This window comes from Molossus molossus, unplaced genomic scaffold, assembly GCF_014108415.1.
Source record: "Molossus molossus isolate mMolMol1 unplaced genomic scaffold, mMolMol1.p scaffold_m16_p_1, whole genome shotgun sequence".
NCBI lineage: Eukaryota > Metazoa > Chordata > Mammalia > Chiroptera > Molossidae > Molossus > Molossus molossus.
In genome coordinates this window covers 53,042,414-53,061,540 of record NW_023425344.1, presented here as the reverse complement: position 1 = coordinate 53,061,540, position 19,127 = coordinate 53,042,414, and the positions used below count along the sequence as shown (strand labels likewise).

The 19,127-nt window shown below is 37.5% G+C and overlaps 1 protein-coding gene across 18 annotated transcripts in view; it reads left to right on the top strand.

Annotated features, from left to right (window-relative positions):
* The window catches only part of ANKRD17 (ankyrin repeat domain 17), a 193,160-nt gene that overhangs the window by 160,202 nt on the left and 13,831 nt on the right, over positions 1-19,127 (top strand). For all 18 annotated transcript variants that reach the window (XM_036271035.1, XM_036271043.1, XM_036271051.1 and 15 more), the window contains 5 exons: positions 1,107-1,557; positions 5,531-5,686; positions 8,437-8,586; positions 9,662-11,298; positions 16,114-16,311. In XM_036271035.1, the coding sequence (XP_036126928.1) occupies positions 1,107-1,557; positions 5,531-5,686; positions 8,437-8,586; positions 9,662-11,298; positions 16,114-16,311 (2,592 nt within the window). The remainder of the gene's footprint in view (positions 1-1,106; positions 1,558-5,530; positions 5,687-8,436; positions 8,587-9,661; positions 11,299-16,113; positions 16,312-19,127) is intronic.

The following is a 19,127-nucleotide window of genomic DNA, read 5'->3' as shown; positions in this document are numbered from 1 at the left end:
AAAATTTTACCCACTTCATCTTTTCTTCTAATTATGCATAGTTTTTTTTCTAAACCATCTGAAAGTAAATTGCAGACATTCTCACATTGCACCTGTAAAACTTCAACATACATCTGACATTTGCTTACATAATTGTAATACCTAAAAAAACTAACAGTAATTTGATATCATCTATAATTCAGACCATATTCTGATTTTTCTCAAGTGAGGGAATTATTTTTAATGAGGTTCTAATTAAAGGGTATGTTAGCCAGGCAGGTGTGGCTCAGTGGTTGAGCATCGACCCATGCACTAAGAAGTCACTGGTTCAATTCCCGGTCAGGGCACATGCCCAGGTTGTGGGCCAAATCCCCAGCGGGGGCATGTAGGAGCCTGCCAGTCAGTATTCTCCCTCATCGATGTTTCTATCTCTCTCTTCCTTCCTCTCTCTAAAATCAATAAAGAAAAAATAATAAAGGTTATGTTACATAAGGATATTGTGAGGAGGAACCGTTGCTACTAAACTACCAAATATGTATGCATGGTCTCTGTGTGTGTGGACACACATGCATGTTAATTTCTCTCTCTTCCAGGCTTATTTTGAAAAAAATTTGAATTAAAGAAACTTTTAAGGATTAGTATCATGAACACCCAAATGTCACCTAGATTCTTATAACTTTTTGGCACATTTTTTTGTCTTTATTCCTCTCTCTCTTTGTTTTTTAACAGTTTGCATGTAAGATGTATACATCATCATATGAAATTACACCTAAATACTTGAGTATGTTTTCACAGGAAAACAACATATTTTACATAATCACAATAACATTATTACACCCAAGAGATTTAATTATGTGAAATATGTAATATGCAGTATATATTTGTGTTTACAAGATTGTCTCCAAAATAATTTCTTGCCAGTGCCTACTATGCGTTGTTTAGGATGTAGGGGCGGAGAATAGATCAGTCATATCCATCTCATATTAATGAATGCTGAAATGACTGATGACTTTATATCTAATAGTAGCAAAGTAAACTGGTTTTCTTTTTTTTTTTTGATGTGCTTAAAGCAAAATATATTCTAAGAATTCGTAGAATTTGCTAATTCATTATTGCTACTTTTACAGATGAGCCTGAAGTCTTGACAGAGCCTCCAAGTGCCACAACCACTACTACTATAGGTATATCTGCAACCTGGACAACTTTGGCAGGTTCCCATGGTAAAAGAAATAATACCATAACTACAACCAGTTCAAAGAGGAAAAACAGGAAAAATAAAATTTCTTCAGAAAACGTTCAAATTATATTTGATGATCCACTACCAATCTCATACAGTCAGCCAGAGAAGGTGAACGGAGGGGAGTCAAAAAGCAGCAGTACCAGCGAGAGTGGGGACAGTGATAACATGAGGATTTCCAGCTGCAGTGATGAAAGCAGTAACAGCAATAGCAGCCGAAAGAGTGACAATCATTCGCCTGCTGTGGTCACTACCACTGTGACCAACAAGAAACAGCCATCAGTTCTGGTTACATTTCCAAAGGAGGAGAGAAAATCTGTTTCTGGCAAGACTTCAATAAAGTTAGTTCCAATTTTTACTTTTACAATTTATAGTATCACCATGAAATGCTTTGTTGCTGAATTTTTTTGATAAAGCAGTCATAAAGAGTGGCAGAACAAGAATTTGCCTTTGAGCCCTGGCCGGTTTGGCTCAGTGGTTGGAGCGTCGGCCTGCAGTACAGAGAGACCCGGGTTCGGTTCCCGCTAAGGGCATGTACCTCGGTTGCAGTTTGTCCCCGGCCCTGGTTGGTCGTGCGGGTGGCAGCCACTCGATGTGTTCCTTTCACGTTGATGTTTCTCTCTCTCTCTCCCTCCCGCTCTATCTGAACAAAAAATGGAAAAATGTCCTTGGGTGAGGATTAAAAAAAAAAAAGAATTTGCCTTTGTGATAAAAAGGCAAATTTTATTTGAAGAATAAACTACTCTTTAGATTTTGTCTTAATAAGAGATAAAATCATTTTTACTATGTAATTTACTCATTTTGGGTGTTTAATTTAGCCCATGGAAAGCATTGATTATGTATTCTCAGTGTTTATTGCTGTGATTAAACTCTGCTAAATTTTAACTCAGATATCATCTTTTTAATATATATTTTTAGTTTTTTCTCTCTCTCTCTTTTTTTTTTTTTCTCAATCCCTCTACCCCTCCCCAACCCTCAACAGCTGTCAGCCTGCTTTCTCTTGATGGGTTTCATTTTGTTCATTAGAATTCCACATATGAGTGAGATTTATATGGTAGTATCTTTCTCTGACTGGCTTATTTCACTTAGCATAATGTTCGCCAGGTTCATCCATCCTTTTGTAGAGGGTAAGATTTTCTTCTTTTTTATGGCCAAGTAGTATTCCATTGAGTAAATATACCACAGCTTTTTTATGCACTTACCTACTGATGGACACGAGATCTGCTTCCAGATCTTGGTTATTGTAAATAATGCTGCAGTGAACATAGGGGTGCATATATTCTTTTGAGTTAGTGTTTTAGGTTTCTTCAGATAAATTCCCAGAAGTGGAATTGCTGGGTCTTAAGGTAGTTCCATTTTTAATTTTTTGAAGTAACTTTATACAGCTTTTCACAGTGGATGCACCAGTCTGTATTCCTACTAACAGTGCCCAGGGTTCTTTTTTTTTTTTTTTTTTATCCTCACCCGAGGACATTTTTGCATTTTTTGTTCAGACAGAGCGGGAAGGAGAGAGAGGGAGAGAGAGAGAGAGAGAGAGAAACATTGATGTGAAGGGACACATCGAGTGGCTGCCACCCACACGACCAACCAGGGCCGGGGACAAACTGCAACCGAGGTACGTGCCCTTAGCGGGAACCGAACCCGGGTCTCTCTGTACCGCAGGCCGACGCTCTAACCACTGAGCCAAACTGGCCAGGGCCAGGGTTCTTTTGTTTTTTTTACATCCTGGCCAACACTTGTTATTGATTGGTTTATTACTGATGGCTTTTCTAACAGGAGTGAGGTGATACACCGTTGTGGTTTTAATTTGCATTTCTCTAATGATTAATGACCTTTAGTATATTTTCATGTCTGCCTTCTGCATGTCCTTTTTGGAGAAGTGTCTATCCAGATCCTTTGCCCAATTTTTAATTGGATTATTGGTTTTTGAGTGTTGAGTTTTATAAGTTGTTTATAAATTTTGGATATTAACCCTTTATCAGATGTATTGGTGAGCATGTTCTTCTATTCAGTGGGTTATCTTTTTGTTTTGTTGATGGTTTTCTTTGCTGTGCAAAAATCTTAGTTTGATCTAGTTCCATTTGTTAATTTTTCTTTTGCTTTCCTTGCCTTAGGAGACATATCAGAAAAAATATTGCTGTGATACATGTCCAAGATTTTACTGCTTATGTTTTCTTCTAGCATTTTTATGGTTTTAAGTCTAACATTTAAGTCTTTAATAATCTATTTTTAGTTTATTTGTGTGTATGGTGTAAGAAGGTGGTCTTGTTTCATTTCTTTGCAAGTATCTGTGCAGTATTTCCAATACCATTTATTGAATAGATGATCTTTACCCCATTGTATGTTTTTGACTCCTTTGTTAAATATTAATTGACTATAAAGGCATGGGTTTATTTCTGAGCTCTCTATTCCGTTTTATTAATATATGTTTATGTCTGTTTTTACACCAGTACCATGCTGTTTTGATTACTGTGCCTTTGTAGTGCAGTTTGATATTAGGTAGTGTGATTCCTCCAACTTTGTTCTTCTTTCTCAAGATTGCTGTTTAGGGTCTTCTATGGTTCCATATAAATTTTAGGAATATTTGTTCTAGTTCTGTGAAATACGCCTTTGGTTATTTTGTTTCTGGTTTTTGTTTTTGTTTATTTTAATATGTCTTTATTAACTTCTTAGAGAGAGGAGAGGAGAGAGAGATAGAAACATCGATGTGAAAGAGAGAAATCGATCAGCTGCCTCCTGCACGCCCCCCCGACTGGGGATCGAACCTGCAACCCAGGCATATGCCCTCACCAGAAATTGAATCGGACCTCTCAGTCCATGGGACAACACTAAATCCACGCTGGCCAGGCTGCCATTGGTATTTTGATAGGAATTGCATTGAATCTAGAGATTGCTTTGGGTAGTATGGACATTTTAATGATGTTAATTTTCCCTATCCATGAACACGGTATATGCTTCCATTTATTTGTATCTTTAATTTCTTTCTTCATTGTCTTATAATTTTCTGAGTACATGTCTTTCACATCTTGCTTAAATTTATTCTTAGGTATTTTATTCTTTTTGAAGCAATTGTGAATGAGAATGTTTTAGTTTTCTGATAGTTCATTATTGGTGTGTAAAAATACAGTTGAAGCCTGGCCAGTGTGGCTTAGTGGATTGAATCAATAAAAACATGAAAAATAAAAAAATTTAAAATAAAAATACTGTTGATATCTGGAAATTAATTTTGTATCTTACTACTTTACTGAATTTATCAGTTCTTGTAGTTTTTTGGTGGAATCTTGAGGGTCCTATATATACAGTATCATGGCATCTGCAAATAATGACAGTTTTACTTCCTTTACAATTTGGGTGCCTTTTATTTCTTCTTGTCTGATTGCTGTGGCTAGCACTTCCAGTACTATGTTGAATAAGATTGGTGAAAGTGGATATCCCTGTCTTGTAGTTTTTGTCCATTGAGTATGTATGATGTTGGCTGTAGATTTGACGTATATGGCGTTTATTACATTGAGGTCTGTGCCCTCTATTCCCACTTTGCTGAGAGATTTTATCATAACTGGGTGCTGGATTTTATCAAATGCTTTTTCTGCATCAATTGATATGATCATGTGGTTTCATCCTTCATTTTGTTTATATGGTGTGTCACGTTGAGTGATTTGTGGATATTTTACCAGCCTTACATCTCCAGAACAAATCCCACCTGATCATGGTGTATGATCTTTTTAATGTGTTGCTGAGTCCAGTTTGCTAATATTGCTGAGGATTTTAGCATGTATGTTCATCAGGGATATTGACCTATAATTCTCTTGCTTTGCAGTGTCTTTGTCTAGTTTTGGAATTAGGATAATGCTCACCTCGTAAAATGAGCTTGAATTTTTGGAGTAATTTGAGAAGGTTAGGTATTAGTTCTTCTTTTAACGTTTGGTAAAATTCACCTATGAAGCCATCTGGTCCAGGACTTTGGTTTGTTAGGAGTTTTTTTTTTTTACTGCTTCAGTTTCACTAGTTGTACTCTGTCTGTTCAGATGCTCTGATTCTTCCTGATCCAGTTTTGGAAGATTGTATGTTTCTAGGAATTAATTCATTTCTTCCAGACTGTCCAATTTATTGGCATATAGTTCTGTAGAAACTATCTTTTTAAATGTTGTCATTTCACATTATGCTAAGTATTGAAAAGTGAAAAAGTAAGCTCCTCATTTTGTCACCATATTTATTCTTAAAATAAAGCATTAAATGATGTAATAGATTGCTTTTATCAGCTAAAAATTCTACGTCTGCTCTATATTTAGTGTACATTTCTTCCCTCTGTTAAAGATTGTCAGAGACTGTCAGTGAAGTGACCAGCAATTCTCTGTCCACTTGCACAAAATCGGGTCCATCTCCCCTTTCCTCTCCAAATGGTAAATTAACAGTAGCGAGTCCTAAGCGAGGACAAAAGAGGGAAGAAGGATGGAAAGAAGTTGTAAGAAGGTGAGTAATTGTTTACTTGATTGTTTTTCTTAGTTTTTTAATGTGTTCTATTTAATAGTGAAGTGTGGTTCATTACCTTAATTAAATTCCTCCAAGTATTCCAAAGTTTACCAACTGCGGTGGCCCCAGGCTTAATCTAGCTAACAGAGACAGCCTATATCATATTTTAGATGGAGAAAACAAAAAAGGATATGTTAATATTCTTAAAATTGGGAGCCTTTTACATAAAAAGATGACTGATATCTGCTTGATATTTATAGGTACTGGTATTTGGTATAGAACTAATTTCTTTAAAAAATATATTTTTGGGGATCGGGGGTGGGAAGAGATAAACCACAGAACTTATATGCATGTATGCATAACCAATGGACATGGGGGGATGGGAGGGGGAGTGCCAATGGGGTAAAAAAGGAGAAACATCTGTAAATAAATAAATAAAATATACTTTTTTCTTTCTTTTTCTAAAAAATTTTTTTTTCTTTATTGATTATTTTAGAGAGAGAGTTAGAGACATCGGTGAGAGAGAACATCGATTGGCTGCCTCCTGCAAGTCCCCCACTGGGGATTTGGCCCACAACCTGGGCATGTGCCCTGACCGGGAATCTAACCAGCAACCTCTTGGTGTATGGGTTGATGCTCAGCCATTGAGCCACACCGGCTGGGCAAGAGAGAACTAATTTCAAGGTGATAGATTGTATTTTGTCCATATTTGTAATCTTAGAGGCCATTTAATGTCTATTGCATGCTTGTAGAATTTGGAGAATGAATAAATATTGGTTTTAAACTATTCTGATCTTTAAATTATAGAAAACCTTTATTTGAAGGATTTTAGAACTAAAATAGTACTCTATTATATTTTGCTTGGGATTTTTTTAACTAATATGATTCAAAAATTCAGATAGTATTTCTGAAACTATAAAAGGTGGTACATATCCAGAAAGGATGTGATTTGTTATAAATCTCTGATAAAACCTATTTTTTTAAAATTATTTTTTAAAATTATTTTTCTTAATTGATTTTTAGAGAGGGAGGAAGGGAGAAGGAGAGAGAGATAGAAACATTAATGAGAGAGAACATCGATTAGCCGTCTCCTGCATGCCCCCCACTGGGGATGTGGCCCACAACCTGGGCATGTGCCCTGACCGGGAATCAAACTGGCAACCCCCTAGTGCACGGGTTGATGCTCAGCCACTGAGCCACACCAGCCGGGCTCTGATAACCTATTTTAAAGAACTGCCCAGCCCTGGCCAGTTTGGTTCAGCGGTTAGAGCTTCGGCCTGCGGTCCGGAGAGACCCGGGTTCGGTTCCCGCTAAGGGCACATACTTCGGCTGTAGTTTGTCCCCGGCCCTGGTTGGTCGTGCGGGTGGCAGCCACTCGATGTGTCCATTCACATCGATGTTTCTCTCTCTCTCTCCCTTCCTCTCTCTCCCTCCCACTCTATCTGTACAAAAAATGGAAAAATATCCTCGGGTGAGGATAAAATAAAAAAAATAAATAAAAAAAATAAAGAACTGCCCAGAAATTTCATCAAAAGTTAAACTTTTGAGTATTTGAAACAAAAGCTGTCTTTCTCTCTCTCTCTTTGTCCCACACATACACACTAATCTATTCACATACACTATCGAAGTAAGTGAAATCACAATATCAGGGTACTCTCTATACAGAAGTAAGGTAATTCAATTTTTCTATATGCATTTTATATTGATATATGTAAAGGCATCTCTAACTTACTTGAAAATAATCACTGACTCATTATTATTCTCTTTAGGGAGAAAGGATTTATCCAGTAATTTAGTTATGTGTGTAAAAGGACAGGGATAATACCTTTTAAAATATTGCATTTTAATTTAGTATTTAATCAATGATTCTAAGTAATTGTTTATTAAAGCATAATTGACTTACTCCCTTTATTGAAAATTATACTGTATTTCTTATAGAAGTATTCTTTAATTTATACTTACCAGAAATTTGTATATACCTTTTCTGAATCTGAATGTTTAAAATTGTAATTTTGCAAGTGTTAGATGTGTTTTGCTTTTTAGCAGTTCCAGTAGGCTTTTTTTTTTTTTTTTTTTTTCTCACACTACTGAACATCCTTTTAGAAAGTTTCCATATCTGGATAATTTTAGTGCCTCCAGAGGAATGCAGGGAATCCATTTTTAATATCTTTTCAGTTATATATTAGACGATAAAAGGAAGAATGTGAATCAGTCACCCAAATGCACCCACAAGAAACCATTCTTGACTCCTTGGGCTGGATTAGATGCTCCAACCACTGTTTATTTAGTATATTCTATTCAAACACTCATAGCATGGTATTATAGTTCTCTAACTTGGTGTCTACATAGTCAATATACATGTGAGCTGGAATCCATGTCTCTCTTTTTTGCTATTTTATTTGTATTAGCACAGTGCATGTGTACATAGTATGTACTTTACAGATATTTATGAAAGATGAAAGCTAACAAAACAGTCTTTGGTAATGAGATGTAAAGCCATGATAAAGCTTTCTCTCTCTCTCTCTTTCTCTTTTCTCTCCCTCACTTCTCCCTCTCCCTCTCCTTTCTTCCTTTTTTCTGTCATTCCTAGCTGCCTTTTATCACCTAGAGTGAGAATAGATAGAAGATGCTTATTCAACGATAATTTATTCTGTATTTTCAGAAACATTTTAGTAATACCCTCTCTTAGTTTAATCACAACCACTGAGACTAATAATTTGTCTTAATTTACCTTTGCAACTTTTAAACAGGTCAAAGAAAGTATCTGTTCCATCAACTGTGATATCCAGAGTGATTGGAAGAGGAGGCTGTAATATTAATGCTATTCGGGAGTTCACGGGTGCACACATAGATATTGATAAGCAGAAAGACAAGACAGGAGACCGGATTATAACTATAAGGCAAAACTTTGTTTCTTATGTTCTCTTTCTTTGTGTTTTATTACACTATAGTTTAATGAAATACAAGCATTTGCATTTTCAATGGAACTTTGTATCTAACTGCATAATTTTTAAAAATGGGAGTTGGAGAAGATGACCTTTACTGTTTTTTTCCCTGACTTATATGTTCATGTGAAGTATTTCAAAGGGCTTTAAAGACATTTTGTGTGCGTGTGTGGCAAAGCTTTAGATGATCTTTTCCTTAAATTGTTCATATGATATTCTTAAAATTTATTCTGAGACTTTTAAGAAGAAATAGATCTCTCACACTTTTAAACAGTAGGTTTTTTTTTAATTAGCATTTGAGCTTTGTTATTCTGAGATTGTGTCCTTAGAATATGAGCTTAATAATAGGTTTAAACTTGAAGTAGATATTTGTCTTGAATCGAGTATGTCTGTGCCTGAATAACCTTAAAATAAAGATGATATTTTAAGAAATTAAGTAATTTCCCTTTTAGGGTTCCAGTAAGGCTTTCCTTACAAGCAAGTATTTTCCTGAAGATTGAACACTAGGGTTTGACTTTATGACCAGTGTTGGTATTATCAGGATTCCTCTCATTTTGAGACATCATTCTAGAGGAATTATAATTGTTTTACTAATAGAGAAACTACTAATAAATATGTCATAGATGGGGTCATATTAGGTACAGAATTTAAAATAAAATACTATTTTCTTAGTTGTATTATTTTCTTTGTTTACTTGTATTGCTTTTAGTACAGATCAACTGTTTAACTTTCCAGAAACATAGATTAAATAGGCTTATTTAAGTACAGTGGTTTTTCTAAGTGTAATGTATTTTATAGTAGGAAAATTATTTCTTAATCTAAGGAAACAATAGTAAAATGAATTTCTGGAAAACAGATCACTATTCCTTTGGAAAATATAGTGGCATGTCAGGACAGTTTATATCTCTATTTGCAAAATACCTCAAGAGTTAGTTATTGTTCTCTGTGTGTATGTATATATACACACATGAATAAATTTAAGCTGTACATATTAAAAAATAGACCTAATTTTTTTTTTGTCATCTTACAGGGGTGGCACTGAATCAACAAGACAAGCAACTCAGTTGATCAATGCTCTGATCAAGGATCCAGACAAAGAAATTGATGAGCTTATTCCAAAGAATCGTTTGAAAAGCTCCTCAGCAAATTCCAAAATAGGGTCATCAGCGCCTACCACCACTGCTGCTAACAGTTCCTTAATGGGAATAAAAATGACGACTGTAGCTTTGTCATCAACATCTCAAACTGCCACAGCACTCACTGTGCCTGCAATTTCTTCTGCATCTACTCACAAAACCATTAAGAACCCAGTGAATAATGTGAGGCCTGGTTTTCCAGTTTCTCTTCCATTAGCATATCCTCCTCCACAGTTTGCACATGCTTTGCTTGCTGCTCAGACTTTCCAGCAGATCCGTCCACCAAGGTTGCCCATGACCCACTTTGGAGGTACTTTTCCACCAGCTCAATCCACTTGGGGTCCTTTTCCTGTCAGGCCTTTGAGCCCTGCCAGAGCTACTAACTCGCCTAAGCCTCACATGGTGCCTCGCCATAGCAATCAGAATAGCAGTGGTTCTCAGGTGAATTCAGCAGGTTCTTTAACTTCAAGTCCAACAACTACAACCAGTTCATCAGCTTCAACGGTGCCTGGTACATCTACAAATGGCAGTCCAAGTTCACCTTCCGTCAGAAGGCAGCTTTTTGTCACGGTTGTGAAGACATCCAATGCCACCACCACAACAGTCACAACCACAGCAAGCAACAACAACACTGCACCAACAAATGCCACATATCCCATGCCTACTGCCAAAGAACACTACCCAGTATCATCCCCATCTTCCCCATCACCACCAGCCCAGCCAGGAGGGGTTTCTAGAAATAGCCCTTTGGATTGTGGTACAGCATCTCCAAATAAAGGGGCATCTTCCTCTGAACAAGAAGCAGGTAGTCCACCAGTAGTAGAAACAGCAAATAGTAGACCTTCAAACAGCAACAGTTCTTCTGGGAGTTCATCAGTTCATTCTACTCAGCAACAACCTCCAGGATCTGTTTCTCAGGAGCCAAGACCACCTCTTCAGCAGTCTCAGGTTCCTCCCTTGGAAGTTAGAATGACTGTTCCTCCTTTAGCAACAACAAGTTCTGCTCCAGTGGCAGTGCCTTCTACTGCCCCAGTGACTTACCCTATGCCTCAGATGCAAATGGGATGCTCCCAGCCTCCTCCTAAAATGGAAACCCCTGCTATTAGACCATCCTCTCATGGCACAACTGCCCCTCACAAGAATCCAGCTCCAGTGCAAAATTCATCTGTTGCAGTCCTCAGTGTCAATCACATTAAAAGACCTCACAGTGTTCCCTCTTCTGTTCAGCTACCTTCAACCTTAAGTACACAAAGTGCTTGTCAAAATTCAGTACATCCAGCAAATAAGCCTATTGCTCCCAATTTCAGTGCACCCTTGCCATTTGGGCCCTTTAGCACATTGTTTGAAAACAGTCCTACTTCTGCTCATGCCTTCTGGGGAGGATCTGTTGTTTCATCTCAGTCAACACCAGAATCTATGTTATCAGGAAAATCCTCATATTTGCCAAATTCAGATCCTTTACATCAGTCTGATACTTCCAAAGCTCCAGGTTTTAGACCACCATTACAGAGACCTGCTCCAAGTCCCTCAGGTAAGTTTGTATTTTCTGACATTCTGTACCTGCTCATTTACACAAGTAATATGAAAACTCGTAGTCCTTTTCTAATATTTTTGCTCTGGGCCAGATGGACAGAGATTGTTACATTCATTTAACTCAAGTGTTAAACTTTTTAGAAGTACGTTGGATTTTATTTTGAATTTTCCATAGATAAATTTATCAGGTATTTTTTTTTTCTCTAAGTAAAGTCGCTCATGTTTTAATTTAATAAGGTAATGCCATCAAAAGTTTGCTTTTATTTCAAGTAAAATATAATTAACAAAAGAATTTTAAAATTTTATTTTATTTTTAAAATAATGAGAAAAATATACAGGTACATAGTTTAATAGGGTAGCCACTAACCATATATGCTATTTAAATTAAAGTTAAGTAAAATTGAAGATTTATTTTAGTCAAGTTGGCCATATTTCTTTTTACTTTAAGTTTAAGATGTATAGCATAATGGTCTGACTTATATATATTGTGAATGGATTTCTTCTGTAAGCTTAATGTACATCATTTCCTATAGGTACAATAAAAAGCAAAAGCAAAAAAACTTTCGTTTTCTTTGTGATGAGAGCTCTTAGGTTTTACTCTCTTAACAACTTTTATTTACTCTCTTAACAGCACCAAAGTTAACTACAATCATCATGTTGTATGTTACATTCCTAGTACTTATTTATCCTATACTGGAAGTTTGTACCTGTGACCACCTTCCTCCATTCCCCGTCCCCTCCAAATTGAATCTCTTTTTTTTGAGTTTATTTTTAAATTTAAAAAAAAAATTACACGTATAAGTGAGATGCACGGTATTTGTCTTTCTCTCTCTGACTCATTTCACTTTGCATAATTCCCTTAAGGTCCACCTATGTAGTAAAATATGGCAGGATTTTCTTTTTTATGGCTGACTAATATTCCAATATAAACATACCACAACCTCTTTATTCATTTATCTGCTAAATGGACACTTAGGTTGTTTCCATGTCTTGGCTATTGTAAATAATGCTGCTATGAACAATGGTATTGCAGATACATTTTTGAGTTGGTTTTTATTTGTTTCCTTTGGATACATTTCCATAAATGTAATTGCTGGATTTATATGGTAGTTCTGTTTTCAATTGTTTGAGGATCCTCCATACTGTTTTCCTCAGTGACTCTAAGCTGGCCATATTTTAACTGCTTAATAAGCATATCTCTCTAGTGGCTACCATATTGGACTATACAGATATATTTTTGGTATGTGCCTCTAGCGGGAACTGAACCTGGGGACTCTCTGGTCCACAGGCTGAGTCTCCAACCGCTAAGCCAAACCGGCTAGGGTTGGACTGTACAGATACTGAACACACACATTATCATAGAATGTTCTCTTAGACAATGCTGATATTTATAGAGTATATTTGTGAGTGATTATTTTATTTTTTAACTATTTACTTTGAAATAATTTTAGATTTACAGAAGAGTTTTTTTATAATCACCACAGTTTCCCCTTATGTAAACATCTTAATGTAGCCATTGTATGTGTATTAAAACAGAAATTTATATTGGTATAGTATAATTAACTAAACTGCAGGATTTATTCAGATTTAATCAGTTTTTTTTCACTGATACCTTTTTCTGATGCAGTGTCAAATCTGAATGCCAAGTTACATTTTTTTTAATCTTCACCTGAGGATATTTTTCCATTGATTTCCAGATAAAGTGCCAGGGAAGGAGGGAGAGAGAGAGACACATCAACTGGTTGCCTCCCGCACAACTCCAACCAGGGTCAGGGATCTAACCACAACCAAGGTACATGCCCCGAACTGGAATCCAACCCATGACTCTTTGATCTGTGGGCCAATGCTCTAACTGCTGACTCAAACCAGCCAGGGCCCAAGATACATTTTAGAGCTGTGTTTTAATATGAACATTTCAAGCAATTAAAGATAATTTATGTTAGTGATAAAATATGGTCCATGGGCCAAATATGGCCAGCTGCCTGTTTTACATTTATAATTTTTTTAAAACAGCCTGTCCGGTGTACCTCAGTGGTTGAGCATTGACTCCGTGCACCAAGAGGTCACCAGTTTGATTCCTAGTCAGGGCACATGCCCAGGTTGTGAGCCAAATCCCCAGTGGGAAACATGCAGGAGGCAGCCAGTCAATGTTCTTTCTCGTTGATGTTTCTCTCTCTCTCTCTCTCTCTCTTTCTCTCCTCCTCTTACCCTCTCTCTATAAAATCAATAAAGAAAAAAAAATTTGAAAAATAAAATGAACTAAAACAGATATAATGTTCTATAAGATTTTTTTAAATGTACTTTAAAAAAAAAAAACTACGCTGTTTGGCTCAACGGTTGGAGTGTCGGCCTGCAGACCAGAGAGTCCTGGGTTTAGTTCTCACTAGGGACACGTACCAAAAAAAAAACAACTTTTGTCCTGGCCCATTTGGCTCAGCAGTTAGAGCATCGGCCTGCGGTCCAGAGAGACCTGGGTTTGGTTCCCACTAGGGGCATGTACTTCGGTTGCTGGTTGGGTAGTGCGGATGGCAGCCACTCAATGTGTCCCTTTTACATCGATGTTTCTCTCTCTCTCTTCCTCTCTCTCAATAAAAAAATGGGAAAATATCCTTGGGTGAGGATTAAAAAAAAAAACCTTAAAAAAACTAATTAAAAAAACTTTTTTAAAAGGCCCTGGCCTGCCCTGGCCGGTTTGGCTCAGCGGTTAGAGCGTCGGCCTGCGGTCCTGAGAGACCCGGGTTTGGTTCCCGCTAAGGGCATGTACCTCGGTTGTAGTTTGTCCCCGGCCCTGGTCGGTTGTGCGGGTGGCAGCCACTCGATGTGTCCCTTTCACATCGATGTTTCTCTCTCTCTCTCTGTTCCTCTCTCTCCCTCCCACTCGACCTGAACAAAAAATGGAAGAGAGTCCTCGGGTGAGGATTAAAAAAAAATAAAAAAAATAAAAAATAAAAGGCCCTGGCCTGTTTGGCTCAGCAGTTAGAGCGTCAATCCACAGACTAAAGAGTCATGGGTTCGATTCTGGTCAAGGGCACATACCTTGGTTGCAGTTCAGTCCCTGGCCCTGGTTGGGATTGTGTGGGAGGCAACCAATTGGTGTGTCTCTCTCACGTCAATGTCTCTCCCTCCCACTCTATCTGAAGATAAATGGGAAAAATATATCCTCAGGTGAGGATTAATAAAAAAAAATTTTTTTTTAAAGAATAATATTAGTGATACAAAAAGTAGGAAATTCAAATTTTAGTGTTCTTAAAGTTTTATTGAAACACAGCCATGGCCCTTCATTTAATATTGTTATAGCTGTTTTCATGCTGTAATGACAGCCTAAAAATATATACTGTTTAGCCCTTTACAGAAAAGTTGTCATCCTGATCTGTTACTAAAGATAGGACATTCTACAACAAAAAAATTTTTAATTTAGTGGGAACTGAATGTTATTTTTACTTATTTCTATAACATGTAACTATAATGTAGTGAACATTTACTTCAGAAAATATTTCTTTGCTGGGGGTTCATTGAAATATTTATGTGTACTTTTAATAAAAATTTCTCTTGTATCAAAACAATAGACTCTATAATTGATTTTAAAAGATCTTTATATACTAATGCATTGGAAATGCTTTCATATTTCAACTTTAATAGTTGGAATTTAGTAATAATACTTCATCTTTCAGAAAAAAATGTGAAGCCCAGCCAGGGTGGCTTTTGTGGATTGAGCATCGTCCCATGCACCAAGAGGTCATGGGTTCAATTCCTGGTCAGGGCACATTCCCCAGGTTGTGGGTTTGATCCCCAGTAGGGGGCGAGCAGGAGGCAGCCAGTTGATGTTCTGTCATCAATGTTTCTCATGAAAAAAAAAAAAAGCTTCACATTTTCTCATTCAAATAAAAGCTTGATCTTTTGTGATTAAAAACACATTTTTTAAAAATGTGAAAGTCTAGGTGATGAGAAAGAGCAAAGTTAAGATTTAGAGAAAAAGGAAGTAAATTCTTATTTTTGTGGAAAGCATAAGCTCTGTAAGGGAGGCAAGATTTGGAGGGAGGTATATCGTTGATGAGAGCCAAAATTAGTATAGAAGTTTAACTTGAGAGTCCATCAGAAGAAAATTCATTAAATTCAGGTCAAAACAGGCATGTTTACCCAGCTACTCCACTATTACTACACCCAAGAAAATTAACATTAATTCAATAATAGCATCAAATATGCAGCCACACTGGCTAGGGCTCTCCCATGTATATTTTATTTATTTATTTATTTAGTTATTTTTGCTTTATTGATTTTTGAGAGAGAGGAAGGGAGAGAGAGAGAAAAATATCAATGAGAGAGAGCATCGATTGGCCACCTTCTGCATGCCCCTCTCCCACCTCCCCCCCCACTGGGGATCAGGCCCATAGCTTGGATATGTGCCCTGACCGGGAATTGAACCCGTGACCTCTTTGTGCATGGGTTGATGCTCAATCACTGAGCCACACCAGCCAGGCTCCCCTATGTATTTTAAAGATAAAATTTTATGCAACTCCTTGGCCATTAAACTTTTTAAAATTCCAGGGTACATATTAAATGTATATATGTTTTATAATAACTAATAAAATATTAAATGTTAGAATTGTTTTTCTTGATTATTTATTATTTTTGCAGTTATGTTTATAAAATAAAGGGGGAAATGGTGAGTCAATGGACAAAGAAGTAAGCAAGGAGACTCTTTTAGTCTAAAATTTTTTTTGGTATATAGGGGCCTCTTAAAATTTTAAGTTTTTCTCATTGTTTTTCCTGGGATAGGGTAACTTATAAATTATTATTATCTTCTACATTATAGGTATTGTCAATATGGACTCACCATATGGTTCTGTAACACCTTCTTCTACACATTTGGGAAACTTTGCCTCAAACCTTTCAGGAGGCCAGATGTATGGACCTGGGGCACCCCTTGGAGGAGCACCTGCAGCTGCTAACTTTAACAGACAACATTTTTCCCCACTTAGTTTGTTGACCCCATGTTCATCAGCATCAAATGGTGAGTAATATATACTGTAATTCCATAAGAAGAGTTTGCATATATGTTTTATTTTTTTTTCCTTTTGTTTAAAGATTTGAGAGAGAGAGAGAAACATTGATGAGAGAAACATCGATTGCCTAACGTATACCCCCTACTAGAGATGGAGCCTGCAACCCAGACATGTGCCTTGATCAGGAATTGAACCATGGACCTCTCAGTCAACTGAGCCACACTGGCCAGGACAACATACTTGCTTTTTTTTAAAACAGAAGTGTTTAACTTTTTCAAGGTTTAGAATTTTTTCTTAAGGATTATCTTTTTTTAATTTTATTTATTTTTTTAAATATATTTTTATTGGTTTTAGAGAGAGAGGAGGTGAGAAGGGAGAGAGACATAGAAACATCAGTGAGAGAAAAACAACATCGATTGGCTGTCTCCTGCATATCCCCTGTTGGGGATGGAGCTCATAACCTGGTCCTGGGCCGTGATCAGCAACCTCTTGGTCCATGGGTTGACACTCAACCACTGAGCCATACTGGCTGGGAAAAGTTTAGAATTTTTAACTTTTAAACTTTGTCAGTCCTCACCTGAGGATATTTTTCCATTGATTTTTAGAGTGAGAGGGAGAGAGAAACATTGATGTGAAAGAGACACATCAATTGGTTCCCTCTTGCACACCCCCATCAGGGCCAGGGATAGAACCTGCAACCCAGGTACATGCTCTTAACCAGGAATCATACCCACAAGGTCCTTGGGCCAATGATCTAACCACTGAGCAAACTGGCCAGGGCTCATAATTTTAATACTATAAAAATGTAATTGGGCCCTGGCCAGGTAGTTCAGTTTGTTAGAGCGTTATCCTGTACACCAGAAGATTTCTGGTTTAATCCCCACTCAGGGCACATATAGGAGGCAACCAGTGTTCCTCTCTTCCTTCCTGTCTCTCGAAAATCAATAAACATGTCCTCAGTTGAGAATTTTTTTTAAAATGTAATTGATATTCATGGCAATCTATGATAGAAAAAATTTCAGTAACATTTCCAGGTTTTTAAATTACTATAATTAACCTTAGTTATTGCAAACCTAGAATATCTTATTGAAGTTTATTTCAAAGAGGGATCATTTTTTGAGGGAAAACAATCTTACTATACTGCCTATTGATTTACCTTGACTTTGAGTTTTGTTTAAGAACAGCTACCAAGGAGAAAGATGTCTAACCTTAGATGTATCAATATTGCACCCTGGCCGATTTGGCTCAGCAGTTAGAGTGTTGGCTTGTGGACCAAAGAGTCCTGGGTTCAATCCTGGCCAAGGGCACATACATTGGTTGTGGTTCGTCCCTGGCCCCCATTGGGGTCGTGCTGGAGGCAACCAATCGATATGCCTCTGTCTTCCTTCCTCCTTCCCTCCTGCTCTATCTGAAGGTAAATGGAAAAATATTCTTGGGTGAGGATTTAAAAAAAAAAAGGTATAATATCACCCTGGCCGGTGTCATTCAGTTGGTTAGAGTGTTGTCCCATGCACTGAAGGGCCATGGGTTCAATTCCTATCAGGACACATACCCAGATTGCGGTTTCATTCTGCAATGGGAGGCAACCGATGATGTTTCTTTCTCTCTTCCTTTACCTTCCTCTCTGTCTAGAATTAAAAAAAAAAAAACATATCTTCGAGTGAGGATAAAAAGTATAAATATCACATGCTTTTTATCCACCTGTTAATCTCATTTATTGCATTTAACAACACAACTTATTTCACATTATCAGATGTGTATTTTCTACTGTAGTCAGATTTTGGAAGCAGTGATTAGATTTTCACACTAAGGAAGATTAGTCATAAATAGGGAATTCAAGTCTTATTAAGAGAATTCTGGCCTGGCCAGTGTGGCTCAGTGGATTGAGCATTGTCCCATGTACTGAAAGGTCCCAGTTTGATTCTGAGTCAGTGCACATGCCTAGGTTGTGGGCTCTATCCCTGGTGGGGGCGTGCAGGAAGCAGCCAATGGATGTTTCTCGTTCACATCGGTATTTCTATCTATATCTTTCTCCTTTCCTCTCTCTCTAAAAATCAGTAAAAATATATTTTTTACTTTGTTGATTTTAGAGAGAGAGGAAGGGGGGCAGAGAGAGAGAGAGAGAGAGAAACATTGATGAGAGAGAACATCGATTGGCTACCCCCTGTACGCCCCCACTGGGGATTTGGCCTACAACCTGGGCATGTGCTTTGACCAGGAATCAAAACAGTGACCTCTTGGTGCATGGGTTGAAGCTCAACCACTGAACCACACAGGCCGGGCCATATTATTATTATTATTATTATTATTATTATTACTGATTTTTAGAGAGAGAAGAAGGGAGAGGGAGAGAGAAACATCAATGAGAGAGACCATTGATTGGCCGCCTCCAGCATGCCCCCCAGTGGGGATGGGGCCCACAACCCGGTCATGTGCCCTGACTGGGAATTGAACTGGCGACCTCTTGGTGCATGGGTTGACGCCCAACCACTGTGCCACACCAGCTGGGTTTTTTGTTTGTTTTTAACAGGGAATTCGGTAGTGAGAGACACATCAATTGCTTGCTTCCCGAATGCTCTCCAACTGGGCTGGGAATTGAACCCATGTCCCTTTGGTGCATGGGCCAATATCTAACCACTGACTAACACTGGCCAGGGCAGACATTTTTTTAAATTATGAATTTCTTCTATGAGTGTTAGAACCCAGGTAATAGAGTCTGGTTAACTGAATGAAAGAGTTTGTAAAAAATTGCCCTGGCCAGTTTGGCTCAGCGGTTAGAGCGTCAGCCTGCGGTCCGGAGAGACCCGGGTTCGGTTTCCGCTAA